This window comes from Epinephelus lanceolatus, chromosome 17 (assembly GCF_041903045.1).
Source record: "Epinephelus lanceolatus isolate andai-2023 chromosome 17, ASM4190304v1, whole genome shotgun sequence".
In the NCBI taxonomy this organism is placed as follows: domain Eukaryota; kingdom Metazoa; phylum Chordata; class Actinopteri; order Perciformes; family Serranidae; genus Epinephelus; species Epinephelus lanceolatus.
The window spans coordinates 41,860,268-41,877,500 of record NC_135750.1 but is presented as its reverse complement, the minus strand read 5'-3'; the positions used below and the strand labels follow the sequence as shown (position 1 = coordinate 41,877,500).

The 17,233-nt window shown below is 40.3% G+C and overlaps 1 protein-coding gene across 4 annotated transcripts in view; it reads right to left on the bottom strand.

The window, feature by feature from the left end:
* Window positions 1-17,233, bottom strand: part of gbf1 (golgi brefeldin A resistant guanine nucleotide exchange factor 1) — a 236,145-nt gene that overhangs the window by 122,184 nt on the left and 96,728 nt on the right. For all 4 annotated transcript variants that reach the window (XM_033612936.2, XM_033612937.2, XM_078160723.1 and 1 more), the window contains exon 4: window positions 6,656-6,787. In XM_033612936.2, coding sequence (XP_033468827.2) covers window positions 6,656-6,787 — 132 coding nt within the window. The remainder of the gene's footprint in view (window positions 1-6,655; window positions 6,788-17,233) is intronic.

The window sequence follows — 17,233 nt, the reverse complement described above, 5'->3', positions numbered from 1 at the left end:
TCAGTGAGAATCTACAATGTAAATAGTCATGAAAATAAAGAAAACGCATTGAAGGACAAGGTGTGTCCAAACTTTTGGCCTGTACTGTATATATATATATATATATATATATATATATATATATATATATATATATATATATATACACACACATATATATATATATACACACACACACATATATATATATATATATATATATATATATATATATATATATATATATATATATATACATATATATATACACACATATATATATATATATATATATATATATATACAGAGTTTCCTCTACATATAATTGATCATGGCAAAATAAAGGCCGCCACGCCTTCAGAATGATGTTTTTGTTTTGTTTTTTTGTTTGTTAAAACAATGTAAAGTATATTGTATGAATGCGATCTGGATGAGCCATTTGAATTTGATGACTGCCCGTATTTATTTGAACACGGAGTACACGGACGTGCATGGATGCAGAGCTCATTGAAACTGAAGAGCGGACAAGGAGAGAGAGGGAGTAGTGTTACTTCGGTAGCACATATATAAGGGTTAATGCCCGACGAGGTGTCCATTATCAGGAATTAATTCCTGATAATGGACATCTCGAAGGGCATGAACCCGCTTATACTATGGTCACTTACCAAAGAAATGAATATTAAATCAATTATTTATGCTTTAACGTGTTTTACAGTTAAAATCATGAGTTTTTCACAAGCCACAGCTGAGCGGACTATTTAATCTCTGTAGTTGACAGGCGTTGCCATGGAAACCTGCTGTGGCCGCAGCGTAGAGAGCATACTGACTCTGATCAGTGAAGGGAAGGGAGATGATGGCTAAACGTTACATGATGTTATTCAGAAGATGATTATTTCAGAAAGCCAGTGCACTTCTTACCGCTTGACTCTGGTGGTCAGAGGATGATGTGCAAAAAAAACCCTTGAGATATTACTTTCATTGGCGTTCATTTAGCCTATAGGCTAGGCCCAAGAAAATTTGTTTCAAATAATCAACATCCAAATAGTAGGCTAGTCAAAATCGTTTTTAATTGCAACAAATAATTCATAAGCATATAGTAGTCGAGATTAAATCATATAAACACATTAACAAATTAACGATTGTTTCCTATTTAAAATTAAATGCTACATTACCAGTAATAGTGAAATTTGAAAGTGATATGGGTATGTCCATCATAGTGGCATTTGAAGGACAGAGATTGACAGATTGAGCACTGCTTGTTGGGACATTTGGAGACGACAAGATGTTGCTCCATTCTCGTCTATCCTGCGCTGACGGAGCCCAGTAAGCCTGCCGGCTGCTCTCACACCAATGTCCCGTGACGGTCATGATCTGACGAGTTTCCAGGCCGGCGTCAGAGAGCCGACCTACAGCTGTGCTCCGGAGGCTGTGATTGGTGTAGACCCGCGACTCCTTGTGCCGTTTCTCCTTTTTCTTTTCATTCTCTATCCTCTCTTCTTCTGCATCCCATTCATCAAAATGATCAAATTCACCAAATAAATTAAATGAAACGATAAAATCACTCATGATGCCCATTGTAATCCGTTGCCTCTGCTCTGAGTCTCCGTTGCTATGGTTACAAACTAGTATTTGAGCCAGCGCAATAATTTAGAACCTGTCATCAGACAATTTGACCGGAACGTCTTTTTAGCTGTCCTATAACACCTTTAAACGGACACCCTGCAGCCAATCAGAATTGAATATTCACCCAGACCATGGTATAACACCTTTTAATGGACACCCTGCAGCCAATCAGAATTGAGTATTCACCCAGACCATGGTATAAACTAAAATTATACAACAGTTAGTTCCGACCGAGTAATTTGATTGGAGGAGAGGCATTCCATGAGTGCTGATGTAGCTGGGACATGTAACAGTAAAATCACTCCGCTCACAGGTGTTATACATATAAATACAACTGTTAATTAACCAGCTGTCACACTTGCTACATTGACGCAAACTGACACTATAGCGTTACACCAAGAAGATGGATATATTCCCCAAAATTACATTTGAATTAAATTATGAGTGGTCGTCAGGAGAGGACGAGGAAAAGGAAAGCCAGGACTCTTCAGTGCAGACCTCCAGGTGTGTTTGAATCCGGCCGTGCCAACATCCAGGTTTGCCAACGTTTCATCAGCCGAACTGGATGAAGTTACACAGTTGCAGATCAATGTAAATACTAAGTAGCTTGTGAGCTCCTGGTGTGTGTGCTGCGTTGCCTGGCAACAGACCGGGGGAACTGTTTTTTGTCGCGGAGCTACATAACATACTTAAATCATTTATTTCATCACCTTTTGTTAACATTTCCTTACTCAGCATTGCTGTTTAAGCTGTTGTTGAACTGTTGTATAAAATCAATATCACACTTGAGGTTGTGATGTTGTACTGTATATCATCACAGCTGTAATTGTCTTTGGCACTCGGCCTGCGGCCTCGTGTCTATGACCGAATCACAGCCGTGACGATATACAGTACAACATCAGTCCCTCTCGTGTGATACTGCTTAAGTGCAACAGGCAGAGGAACATGTCGGAATCCAGCTAAAGGTAAACACAGACGTTTATTTCTCCTTTCTGTTATGTTGTCGGATAATTATACTAACAATCCGAGCCTATCTGTGTGAATAAAATGCCCTTTTAGTGGACATATTTTGACGTTGTTTGACGTTGTCTGAGTGCCCTATCATTTAATATAGCGCGTGCTCACGGGCTGCAGGCAGGTCTGCCCTAGCTTCGTACTGGAGAGATGTCAAATATTGAACATCCTATCACTCATTTAGACAAAAGTAGATCGGAAAATAGGGCCCAGGTTGACAAAAACATTAGTTCCCCTTTAACTGAGTCCGGCAGGCCCTTCAGGATCATTGCAGTTAACGAGCCATCACTTAAAGTTTCTCCTGCATTCCTCAGTGCCGCGATAGCAGTCTCTGCGCGAACAACATAGTCTGTGATGCTCTCATTAACAGCATCCTGAAGGGACGTCAGCTCCGTGTATAAGCTGATCACTTGTAGCTTCCCCTTACCAGCGTAATGGTCCCTCAGAATCTTTAGCGCCTTTCTGCCATCATCCGCTGCGTCCCTCATCACAAGGGACAGGCTTTATCGTCCAACAGTTGAATCAGTTCTACGTACGCCTCTTCCATTTTTCTCAGTTTCGTCTGCTGCACCGTCATCATCGGCGGCGTCCTCACTGGGTGGCTCATTGAGTATGGTGATCTTCAAATTATCATCAACATCGAAACGGAAACGGTTCCATCGGCTTCCAAGCTCCTTCCTGGGCCCATAACCTGTTGGAGCTGCCATCATAAAATGGGCTGGAACACCGACTAAAATGTTTTAACTGACGGAGGAATAATCACACGCAGCCATCGGTTTCGTTTGACTGGCATACACACACACACAGCTGGAACAGGGGCAAGCAGTCATTTAATAATTTGCGACACCTGCTACCTGTTTACCACGCCCCTTCTCCAGACAACCTGGTCAGTGTAAGAGCACATTCAAGATCAACAGTATTCAACACACTTTTAATTGTTTTTATGTGTAGGTGAAGACAGACCTGAGGAACAGGCTGCATGGGGACCATCTGGCTGCATGCATGCTACTCAGCATCAATGGGTCACCTCTGACCGAGTTTCTATACGACATAGCCCTGTGACATACATCATCAAGATGCAGTTCCTGAGTTGTAACCCACTCCTCTACAATATTTCATTCTGACTATGACTTTATGAGTGAGGCAAGGGTAAAGGACAAGGGAATAGAAAGGGTTAAAGAAGTCCTGTATCTAGACTAGTTTTTTTTCTAGTTTTTTTTATTTCTTTTTTAAATTTCCACTTTATTTACTTCACATGCATTTAATACACCTATGTTTTGTCATGCTGTGACATACATCATCAGGTGGAGCTAAGGAGAGTTGTTTTAAATGGAATAAAAAGGAGCTAATCAGTGGGTTCAGCTCCAGAGAAAGCAGCTGTGTGACTGTATTTCACTGTATTGCTCTTCATTTTAACATGGATTTGCATGAAGTTTTTGCCTGGACCACAACAGCTGGTCCAGCACTGTAGCTCTATTAGTGCTAGAGTGAAAGTCTGTAAGTCCATGACTGAATGAATGCCACCACTTCCAGTCAACAGAAATACTGCGCCTCTATGGAGGACCTCTAGCTCACCTGGTAGAGTGTGCACCCCATACAGGCTGAGTCCTGTTCAATGGCCTGGGTTTGATTCCAACCTGCACCTGTGTGTGTGTGTGTGTGTGTGTGTGTGTGTGTGTGTGTGTGTGTGTGTGTATGTGCTATCTAAGCAGCTAACTAACATTAGCTAAAGCTGGAAGCTAACAACCCAGTGGGCTATAAGATGTTTTATACATCTAACAAACCAGAAACAACCAGACCCAAAATCTAAATTACATCTTTGGTTCTTCTGTAGAACTAAAGAAGCTTCTTGGATGAGGGGTTAAATGTCTTCAACAAATTCAAGCAAGTCCAGTTACCTTCGATATAGTGCTTACCATTACCATGACCTGGATGACTGAGACTCTTCACCTACATCATCCTAACATCATGCTCAGAAAGGGTGATAGGTGTGAAAGGTGCACTTACCCATCCACTAATCTCTGTAGCTGTTTTTGCTTGTTGGCTGCTGATGGTCTCAAATCAAGAATTAAAGTTACTGAGCTCTATCACTACAGATATATCAGCACTTTAAAAGGAGGGGTAGTGGCCATACTCTGTCATACTTCTTAGAGCTTGCCACATGCTTCTCACATTGCCCTTTGGAATTGTAGTTATTTCTTCCTGATGTGCCTTGTTGCCTCTTTTACTGCTCTTCTTACATTGTTGGCTGCTGCTTTATAATTCGTTTTGTTTTCCGACTGTAGCCCTAATGTGAAGGCTGTGCAGACTGCAGGGCAGCCTCTGATTGGCCTGACCATGTCCTGACCTCTCATGTCACTTGGAGCATGTGTCATAGTTTGTCAACATACTTTGACCTCAGCAAATTGGCTGCATGGTCGCTCTTTCCAAACAGAGAAAGTAGCCACCACTGAATGCTGTATAGCAGTGATCCAGAGTCCTTACTCCCATTGTGGCACAGTTAACATGTTGATGGAAGTCAGGCCTAACCTTCTTCAGGTTAGCCTGACTTAAATGTTGCAACAATGAGCACAGCGCCAGGGTCAACAGTCTGTAGACAGTTCAGGTCTTTGCAAAGATCTGACAAGGCAGCCTCTGTATTCACTTGTGGGGGGATGTGCACCGCTGTGATAATGACTGATGTACATTCCCTTGGTAGAAAGTGCGGTCTGCCTTTGACTGTCAGTGACTTCAGAGCCGGTGAGCAAGAAGAGACTTCACTACTCCAAGGCCAAAATACACAACATATATTCAAACGTGTCACCAGCTTGTGATAAATGTCAAACCTCAGAAGCAACCCTTTCTCACAGCTTTGTCTTGTGCCCTAAGGTTGCATCTTTTTGGTCTGATGTTTTGAACAGCATCTCAGAAATTATTTATATTTTACTAGAACCAGAGCCTATGTTATTCATTCTGGGTGTATCTGAAGCGTTAAGACAACTCTCCACTGCCCAACAAAAATTCCTCTCCTACTGTATCATTACAGCAAAAAAAGCTACTACTAATGACTAATGTCATGGAAAGGAACAAAAGTTCCAGCCTACAATATGTGGCTATGTGACCCAGTACACTACACTTGGAAAGGATATGTCTTGAAGGGCAGACTCCAACAATATACCACAATTTGGCAATGTCTCAAATCACACCTCACACAAGATGCAGTTCCTCAGTTGTAACCCACTCCTCTACAATATTTCATTCTGACTATGACTTCATGAGTGAGGCAAGGGTAAAGGACAAGGGAATAGAAAGGGTTAAAGAAGTCCTGTATCTAGACTACGTTTTTTTTTATTTTTTTAAATTTCCACTTTATTTACTTAAGTGCATTTAATACACCTATGTTTTGTCTTGTTTACATGTTTTTGTTCATGTCCTCCGTCATCTGTGAGTTTATCATTTCAAAACTGTTTTCTGTAAAATGAAATGAGAGCTGAAACTACAACATGATATATGTAACTTCATCTTTGGCTCAATAAAAAATACTTGGGGAAAAAAACATCCCCTATCATTAATTAAAGGACAGTTATTCTTTTCAATGATCATGTGTGACACTGAGGGGCTCTTTCTGTGTCTCCGTACCAACAAAGTAGCGGCAGACTCATCTGGTTAAAAAATGGGCCCAGCTCATGTTGGTTCTGCAGGTGCATCTGTGTGATCGTCCACTTGCACTTCTTTTATGAGAATAACATCACTGGTTGTGTGGAGTTTATACTTTTTAAAGACTTTTTTTCCATGTTACCAAGACATTAGCGCTTCACAGATTAGAGTGAACAGAAATAGCGATCAACTTCCTGGACCTGAACCATGTTCATTTTCACGTTTGGCAAGTGTCTCAAGCTTTTGACTGGTACTGTAGGTACATATCTTTAAAGATGACTGTCAAAACTCCGCAAACAGTTCATCAAGTTCACCAGTAAAAAAGTTGCAGGGCCATGAGTTTTTGAAAACATACACAACTTAACATTAACAATGTGTTTGATTGTTTTTTAAGAATTCTTACCTATAATGCCAAAGGAAAGGAACTTGTTGACGGAAGTAAGGGCAAGGCCTGTTATTGGTCCAGTGGTGTCCTCAGAGCGGACGACTTCTAGGAAGGGCCTAAGAAAAACATTGGGTTCAACATCTGACAGCTCTGAAAAAGAAGAAAAACACACACAACAGTCAGTCATGAAAATCATGAGATTACCAAATACACCATTTAAAACACTTTTGTCCTGAACAGTTCTCTGGGGAACACACACAAACAAGAGAAGTATTTATAAACTAAGCACAAAAAGTAAGGGAATTTGTGTTTGGTAGATTATCTCTTTATTGTAACAATGCTTCTTGGCAATAAATCTTATATTATTAGAAAGCCAGTTTATTTCCCTTTTAAATGGTGCCACATTTGTAAGGAACATGCATTTGTGGGATGAGCAGCAGAGCAAATTTTTCATCGGCGCAACCCACATATGCGCCGATGAAAAATTTGCCAAATCTTCTCTGCCAATGCCAAGCAGCTTTTTTTTGCTGTTGACTCTTGTTTGGTGTTGTTTGGTGGATTGGATGATTGAAGTCTGAAGAAACAAGGCATATTGTCAATTTAACAATTTATTCATTTAACAAACAGGAGCCTCAGTTGAAGAACCATACACAGCCACAACAGCCTGGCGGAAGAGCCATCGATGGAGAGGGAGAAGTTTTGGGTGGATTTCATGAGAGATTTGGGGCCGATGATGATGACTTCTGATTTGTCACAGCTAAGTTTATTTAAGTTTTATTTCGGTGATGCAGCTGGTGAGGGTAGAGTGAGTGGCAAGAGTGATGGCTTTGGTGGAGATGTGGAGCTGAATGTCATCGGCAAAGCAGTGAAACTGAAGTCCATGACGGTGGATTGTGTGACCAAGGGGAAAAATATACAGGATGAAGAGGAGGGGGCCGAGAACCGAACCTTGGGGAACACCTTGGCAGAGGGGAGCAGTGGGGGATTTGCTGTTGTTTATGCTGATGAACTGGTGTCTGTCAGAGAAGTAGGAATTGAGCCAGGAGAGAGCAGTGCCGGTGATGTTATGAGTGGTTTCAAGGCGGGAGAGAGGGATGGAATGGCTGATGGTGTCGAATGCTGCACTCGGATCAAGTAACATGAGTATGTTGAAACTGCCGGCATCAGAGGAGAGGAGAAGGTCGTTTGTGACTTTGAGGAGGGCTGATTCAGTGCTGTGGTGGGAACGGAAACCGGACTGGAATGATTCATAGAGGTTATTGGCAGAGAGGTGGGCTTTGAGTTGTGAAGCAACAGCACGTTCCAGAAGTTTTGATAGAAAAGGGAGGTTGGAGATGGGTCTGTAGTTATTTGGGATGTCAGGATTGGGGGGGAATGGAGAAGAAGAAGAAGACAACAAAAAGACTGGCCACTAATGCATAAGATAACATAACGTTACAACAAAATTCAACACGCTCATAGTTATTTTTAGTATGACTGTTTTGACCACAGGTAACAGCGCTATGCTACCTCACGACTGAATTTACTACATGACGTTAGCTACAGGAGCTGTATAGTAAACTTATTTAATGCTAATGACAAGTTAGCATGTTAGCATGACTGACTAACCGGCTATTTTATCAGAATCATATGACATAACATGACTGAATGTGATGTGACATGAATAAAACTTTCATAAATTTCCTTGTCAATAAACATGACTTCTGCCATAGTCATGACAGATTTTTGACGGCAATGAATGACCCAATGCTACTTCAGAATGTCATCAAGGTCAGTCTGTTGTTATTGTTTTGACTGAGAACTGCAGAAATGACACTGTGGGTTTAAAACTTGTACAGAAAATACTGACCACAGTTGAGATTTTTGTTTTGTCTATTTATTCTGTTTTCATTGTCCATTCCATTGTTATTTATTGACATTATTTTGATTAGAATTGTTTTCAATCTTCTTCAGGTTTGTGAAATGTTCTTCTGTTTGGCAAGTGTACTGCCAAAAAATAATAGTTTAAACCACAATTAAACTAGATGTCTGTTATCTTCAACTTTCATTCAGGAGAAAAAATATCACCTCTTAAATTGAAAGAAATAATGATTTTAAATTTTTTAAATAATCATCGGTATCAAATGATATCAAATTTTTATAGTGGTAACATTTTCAGCCATATCACCCAGCCCTAAGTATTCATGTCAGTAAGTCACACCAAGTAATTCTTACAGCTGATTAAATCCAGCTGCAGTTAAAGATGCAACAGATCTTCCTCTGTAATTAGTTCCCAGAAAGGGAGCTTCACTGGGCATTTCACTCTGGCATTTCAATCACCTTTGGCCAACCAACCCTGACTTCAAAAGTCTCTTTCTTTCTCTGGAGAATTCAGAAAGGGGGTCAAGACGGGGAAGCAAAAATAAAAAACAGGTAAAACAACAATGGGGGAAAATTAGTGGAGTCACGCATGCCGCTGTGAAATGTGCCAGAGGAGTGCTTGCCACAGCAATACCGAGAGGATTATGGCTTTCTCAAGAGCAGCTCCACTCAAGACAAGTAAAAAACAACCTGGACATCAAACGCGCTTAGGAAAGTGTCCAACCATTTTCCAAAAGTGCATGTGACCGCTGTGCATTGGTTAGTGGAATCCAACACCCCTGGAGCTTGTTTAGAAATTAAATATGAAATGATTTGGAAATTTACACAGTTCCTTCATGGGCTGCCAGGTCATTCAAAGGCTTTGCTTTTAAAAGGAAGTCTCTTGCTCACTGCTTTACTGAATATTTGTTTATCTTATGTTTTATTTGGTTATTGTTAAATGTGAAAGCTTGAAGCAGTTTTGAAGCAGAGTGTAAATTTAGCAACAATTGCACAAAAACAAACACTTTTCCCTTTGAAGGCAATAAGAGGAACATAAACTTGTGAATTTAGCTAAATAGAAATGGTTTGTTAACTTGCTCTGTTGGTTCAACCTGTCCATCAGCTGCCAGAAAACTTTTTAAAGACGGTTTTTGTGTCCCATTATTTTACAGTGTAGTAAGGGTTGAAGAAGGGTGCTCAAATGAATCTGTCAATAGATCCTGATGAAGACTTCATCAGAGGCGATCACCCTGTAAGTGCTGTGGCTGCGTTCCCAAAGACCACAGATTGGAAAACTCAATTGTGTTGTATTGATCCAGCTGGCCATCGGTGAACACAGGGCTGACTGGAGCAGTCTGTCGGTGGCCACCGCCAATCTTCTTAAATAAAGTCTAAATACAGGCTCTGTACTTCAACTCAATCTCCGGGGCTTGTGGAGTGAAGTGAAATAAATAATGACAGCTGCAGCCTTGGTGAGGCAATCATTCTATCACCAGGTTAACCTCTGGCTGACATTGACCAAAATAAAAAAATAAATAAAAACACAGGATTAAACTGGCTCACCCAGGCGTTCACATAGCCATCTAAGGGCTGGGTGTGCTGGGTACAAGACCTGATAGTAGAGCGCATACAAGTCCAACTCAAGTTCAGCTTAATTGGTAAAAAAAAAAAAAAAAAAAGAGGTTTGTGAAATGAGCCCATTACGATTCACCATGAGCCTAATCCTATCTACCTTTACCATGCTGGAGCTATAGTGAGAGTATCCAGCCATGTGTGGATTAACTCTCCAAATGACCCCAGCAACAAGAGAGAGGAGAGCGGGGGTGAACCTTTGCCCCCAGGAGAGCACCTCAGGATGAGGCAGCTCACCACAAAACAGAAGCCATCTTTAACACATGCACATCTATTGGTACTGAAGCAGAAAAGGCTTATAACACAGGAAGCAACAGCAGGAGATGAATCTGAGCTGCAGATGCACCTTATTGTCCAGACAACAGTAGAAAAAGAGACTGCACAGGGAGGATCAAGAAATGAAACAAACAATATCTACATCCAACCAGGCCACCTAGATTCAAAACACATAAATATTTTAATGTGGAGGCTCCAAAAATCTTTGCAGGGTTTTCTTAGCAGACTTCAGAGTTGTACAAACAGGCCGTCTTCACAACTGTCCCTGGCGTGGCATTCACAATCCCCCAACAGCAGCTGACATTACAACCCAGACAGTCTGTGGTGTGGTGAAGCTGAGTGCAATGTATCTGTCTGAGATGGAAGTTCAGCGTGCCAAGATGGCACTAAAACATTCGAAAGTGTTACTATACTATACGTAGTGCTGCACAGTTAAATATTAATCACAATCATGATTTTGGCTTTCAACAATTAAATGAAGGTGATGGACTGCGATATTGACATTTAAAATGCCTTGTTTCCTGAAAAACTCTGCAGTATATTAAAATCAAGTCCCAGTCAAATTTCTTTTACAGTTTACATTCAGGTCTGTGAAAACATGGATGCTTCACACACATCTTCCCCCCGGCAGCACAGGTGATCTATACAATCAGCACAGTCATAAATTCAGTATGACCAAATGTCTCCCCTTTTGTTCCTGAGATATGACGTTGAGTAATGGCCAAAAAAGTGTAAAAATGTTCTTAATACAATTTTTTTTTTTTTTTTTTTTATAAATGATCAAAAAATATATATATTGGGAAATGTTAAACATTTTCTTACTTGCCAAATCCAAGAGAGAAACAACACTGGATGACTTTTTTGGGGATTACAGTGAAATCGAATTAATTTTGTTGAAAAACAGTTTTCGGTGTGTGATTCCCTTTGCATGACATAAACGTTGATTATTTATGAACTTATGTTTAAGTTGTGTTAAACAAACTGACAAAGGTGTTATGCCGAGTAACAATTTCAGTCAAGCGGGATAACACTTATTTTTACCACCTTAAAACACACAACTTCATTTTATAGAGTTAAGAAAACAATAATAGCATGATGTTAAGTACTGTAACAGGTCATCAGACATTGCAGCTTAAATCACATTGCAACATTGCAATTTGGGTAAGGAATTTGAATAATTAGGGTCACATCTAAAGCAAACACATTAAAATGAGATTTGGTAATTGCGCAAGTTTTACTTTCTGAGCTCTAAATATTGGTTACTGTGTCACTTCATAAATTTACAAAGTATTATTTGAAAAGGTTTAATATGATATTCATTGGAGAATTCATTGATGTTTAACCTACTTTAATTTTTGGTCAACTCGAAAACCTAATTTGTCATTGGGCCTCATTCTTGACTCAAATTGGATGTGTGTGCCAAATGAGGCCACAACTACCTTGACCTTTGACCTATGACCCCCAAAATCGAATCAGTTCATACTTGAGAGAATATTTGTGCAAAATTGAAGAAATATATTCAAGGCGTTCTTGAGATATTGCGTTCACAAGGGACAAACAGATGGACAGATGGACAGACGGACAGGCGGACAGACGGATGGAAGGACACCCCAAAACACAATGCCTCTGGCTACGGCTATTGCCGGCACAGAAGCATAAACAAGTCACAGAGAAAGCATATATGATTTGTGGACAAATATTTAATAGTGGTTCTAGAAGATATAAAATCAATGCATCTCCTTGCACATAGCAGCAGAGGAAAGAAGAAATCTGTTAAGAAGCAACCTTGTCCAGGTGTTACAGCTCTGAGACATCCCTGCAGTATACACCTCTGTGCGTGGCATATGCACACAAATCTCAACTCTGGCACTGACCCGCAGTTGATAAGCTTTAGGTGAAAATGGACAAAACAAAATGACACCTTCTAAAAAGGTACAACAGAGGCAGAAAGAGGGAGAGCAGCAGTTGAGGGGGGGATGAATCCCCCGTTTGACCGACGCAGCGGCCCAAAACCAAACACTGATGGTTATTGATCTGGACCTCCTCAGCTGCTAAAATTAAGAGTCAGGGTCCTTGGTTGCAATGCTGAGGAGAGAGGCAATGCTTTAACAAGACCAGCAAGGCTAAATGAAATCCAGGGAGAATTCTGCTGTTCATCTGCTGAACAAAGTCTTGCAAGACAGTATTCTTATCCATCTGTCGGGAGAAGTTTGATGAATGTCAGCTCTCCTTAGCCCTCGGCCCCCACCCTTGCTTCATTCATTCTTCTCTCCTGCCCTCTGTCCCTGTATTCTCCTGAATGAATTTGACACTTGTACAAGGGGGCAATTAGGATGAAACAATGCTATGGAGCTCTATATGGTCATTTCATTGAACCACAGTGGTATTTTATAGATGCTTGGAACAATGCCTCTGTGCAACCTAAACAGGCAATTTGAAAGCCCCAGAGAAATTAAAACTTTTCTAAAATGCTTGGGAGGATGGCTGTGGTGGGTACTGCTGGTGAGCATTTCCTAAAGGGCTACATGGAATATAGTTTGCATTTGTATTTACAAGAACACTGGATTGTTACTGGATTGTCCAAGGAGGAAGAAGCAGGAAATCAACAGCCTTACAAGCACTTATAAGCTCATAAAGCCTTATCAATCACTAAGCCAATCAAAACACTTCTATACATTGCTTCTTCAGATAAGTATCAAGTGTAACAGCTGCTAGTGAGGTTGGACCGAATGCCATGGTTCTTATATTCAAAGCTTCTATTAAGGTTTTCAGGTGAGGCTTCAAATGTCATCATATTCTATGATGTCATCATGTTTAAAAAACAAAATAAAATATCCTCAAACAACATCCTAAATTTAAATAAAATTATTAACTACATTGAGTTAGTCTGTTCTTCTATATTAAATCAACTTTCCTTCATAAATAAATGGAATTTAGGGTGTTGTTATACTGCTGCAAGACATAGTATGCTACAAGTGGCTCTACTGCTAGCATAATAAGGCTTGTTGTTAGCATAGGAGTTAACTAAAATTACTTCCCCACGGTTGTATGCCTCTGCGCACCAGTCAAGTTTCTCCTAAAGTTTCCATCCATGTCTGTGAAAATATGGATGCTTCACACACATCTTCCCCCCGACAGCACAGAAGATCTATACAATCAGCACACTTTAAAAATTAATGTCACCAATTCAGTATCTGGCCAAATGTCTCCCCTTCTGTTCCTGAGATATGTTGTTGAATAATGACCCAAAAAGTGCTGAAAATTGGGATGTAACAGTGAAGATGACCTTTGACCTTTTGGCAGTGTTGAGCAGTAGCGTCACTACAGTAGCGGACGTTTGTAGTTTAACTACATTTCTCAGTAGCTTGGTGGTAGCGTTGCTGTTTTCTGAATCAAGTAACTTCTCAGTAGTTAAGCTCTTTTATTGAGTACTTAGCGCGGTAGCGTCCACACAAGCTACATTTCCAAAATCATTTCTGAAGCTCAAAGGGGGCGGGGATTTCTGTTATGGACTGAAATAAAACTGTCACCGCTACCACGCAGTCACTTCCGCATGAACCTGACGGGGGACAGCCCTCCATTCCGAAACCTCGCCGTTCCGAATGACCCCCACTCTGAAATTGATTTTCAAGTCCATATCATGTTTTCTGCATCAAACACTGCCGCCCACTCTCCGGCCGCACTCGCACAATTCTGAAATTCGTTGTACTACAAAAGCTTGAAATGAACGTTCAACTCATTGTTTTTTATTGAAAATATGTCACTGTCTTCACTTATTACGTATAATTTCGCTAGCAGCAAACACATTTAAAGGAGACGCTTGTCAAGTCTTTTTACGCACGCCGTCCGTGGTGCTGAAATCCCTGCTGCAGCCGCCGCTCTCTGCTGACAGCAGACCGGGGGAGAAAAAAAAGACATTTCTTTGCTCTGTGCTTTCAGAAAATAACCAGGGTTAGGATAAGAAAGACCAACGGTCTGTACAGCAGTCCCACTGTGTTTGCCAGGGCATATCAGGCTGTGTGATTCTGCACAAAGATTGGTTTAACGCACTGGAGCAATTTCATACAATTTTGGATATTTAACGTGATAAACTAATTTCAATTCAACATGGTCATTTGCTTAGAGGATTCAGCTGAAGCATAATGAGTGTTATATGTCATTAAGATGAAGTATTTGCTTGTTTTGTGGTTAATTATGCACATAATCCATTTGACCCCATCATGAATGGGATTTTTATTCATTCCTGCAGACAGAGACAAAAGGATCAATGCGCAGCCTCCGTTTCCTTTACGTCCGTCTCATTCATTCAAACTTTGTAACCACGGTTGGGATTTGTAGGGGACATGTGTATGCTGCTCACTATAAAATGTGTTTACTAAAATGTGTTTACTAGCCTCATTTCTAGTCAAAACAAATATCTTTACACTTAAAAATAGCCTACTTGTTTCAAGCAAATTTTCATTTGAAATAAGTATGAAAATCTGGCCATGGAGCAAGTTGGGTTTTTTTTGCTTGCAATAAGAAAAAAAAACTTGCTCCATTGACAGATTTTTTTTCTACTTATTTCAAGTGAAAATTTTCCTGAAACAAGTGAAAATTGCCTAAAAACAATTTACTTTTTAGGTGATGAGTCTTATTTCAATTGTAATGAGATTTGTTTTGACAGAAATAAATATTCTTGGTAAGATTTTGAGTTTTTGCAGTGTACATACACATACATACACGCATGTACGTTTTTGACCATGTTGTGACTGTTTGAAGCAGGTCTTCATTCTTGCTGTTGTGGTTTGAGTCGTGTTGGGAGTTAGTGCAGCTCACTGTTCAATAAACAATTGAACTTAACTTTTTTACCTGCCTATCTGTTGGACTGACAGTTTTACTGATCAGTAAGATAACACTGACTTGGCACGAAGTTGGTTCAATTTAGTAAAAAGCTTGGATGTAGTTTCACTAGTTACTTTCATTTTGCTGTAGCTTAGCTTGCTACATTTTTGAGGGTGACAGCTTTGATGTAGTGAAGCTTCATTTAATATTAGAGTAACTAGTAGCTTAGCTCACTACACTTTCCAAGTAGCTTGCCCAACACTGCCTTTTGGATATATCCTATTAGATATTTGTGTGATGTTTTGCTAATAATTAACATGGGAACATAATTATCGTGGGAATTTTTGAGTTATAGCCCAAATCATGTTTTGTGAGGTCACAGTGACCTTGACCTTTGATCTTCAACCACTAAATTCATTTCAGTTCATTCTCAAGTCCAAGTATAGTTTGTGTCAAATTTGAAGAAATTCCCTCAAGGTTTTCTTGAGATATCGAGTTTACAAAAATGAGACAGATGCAAGGTCACACTGCCCTTGACCTTTGACCACCGAAATCTTCATCATTGAGTCCAAATGAACATTTGTGCCAAATTTGTAGAAATTCACTCAAGGTGTTCTTGAGATATGGTGTTCACAAGAATGAGACAGACAAGATCACAGTAACCTTGACCTTTAGCCTATGACCACCAAAATCTAATCAATTCTTCATTGAGTGCAAGTTGACATTTTTATCAAATTTGAAGAAATTCCATCAAGGCACTGTGAGATATCACATTCATGAGAATAGGATGGACAGACAACCTGACAACGTAATGCCTCTGGCTACAGCTATCACCAGCGTGGAGGCCTAACTAGCCAGCGGGGGCAGCAGACCCTCAAGACCATCTTGCTAGGGCTGTGCGATATGAAGATATATATCATGTGACGAGAGAAATATATCTATCGTTTCATATTTTGCTCTATCGTTTATATCGTTGTGATGCAACGCGACTTTTTATTCATTCGATTAAAATGTACTTTATCGTGATATGTATCGTTATCGGGATATGAAATGACCTATATCGTGATACGAGATTTTGGTCATATCGCCCAGCCCTACATCTTGCAATGGGATCATACCAGCCACAATATAGCAATCCATAACTTAAACCAATATGAGCCACAGGCATAAAGTGGGAGGGCCAATGGTCTCCTGCCTACTTCCTATCCCCTTACTTCCAGCCCCATTGCTCAGACCTCATCCATCTTTAAATCCAGCCTTTATTGTAGTCTCAACTACACACCAGTTACGTTGTGTGACTGCATCTTCCACGGCTGTGACACAATCACAGTGACAAATCTGTTCACAGATATAAACACCTGGCAAAGTACTTCAAACCCCTCATTTGGTAGTTCTTGCTACTACAGATGTCTCCAGGACCCCATTTTGCCATGATGACACGCAGCTGCAATTTTGCATTATCACAACCACCCAGGAGAAAACAACAGCTACTTAACCTGCTTACTGGAGGTCAATCCATTGCAACAGGCCCAGTCTTTCAGCCTGTGCCAGTAAGTCTTGTTCCCAGTAGGACCTCCTGTGAAACGCTAGTCTACTCTCTGCTGTGCACAGAAAAATGTCTAAAAACGACTAAACCAATATTATATATTTTGTTTAGTTGTGTACTTTGATTATCAGAAATGTTTCCAACAATTTTTCAAACCCAGATAAATATGAAATATTAATAAAAGTTACGGACCGTGTTGCATGTCAATGGCGACGTAACTCAAGTTACCATAGCCATTAAATGAAGGAGAAGAAGAAAAAGCAGACCGGATGAGACGTCAGAGAATGAACGTTACTGTTGCTAGGCTAAGCTAACTTGTCATGGATCATGATTATGCACTGACGGTTGCTGCACCTTCTGACACCGAAGCTGTCCCGGTAAACAAGCCGGTAAAACAGAAACGTACGGGTCAATCAAGCGATCCCAGAAGAATTTGGGATAAGAAGAGAGCTAAATCAAGGATAAATATTGGTGTG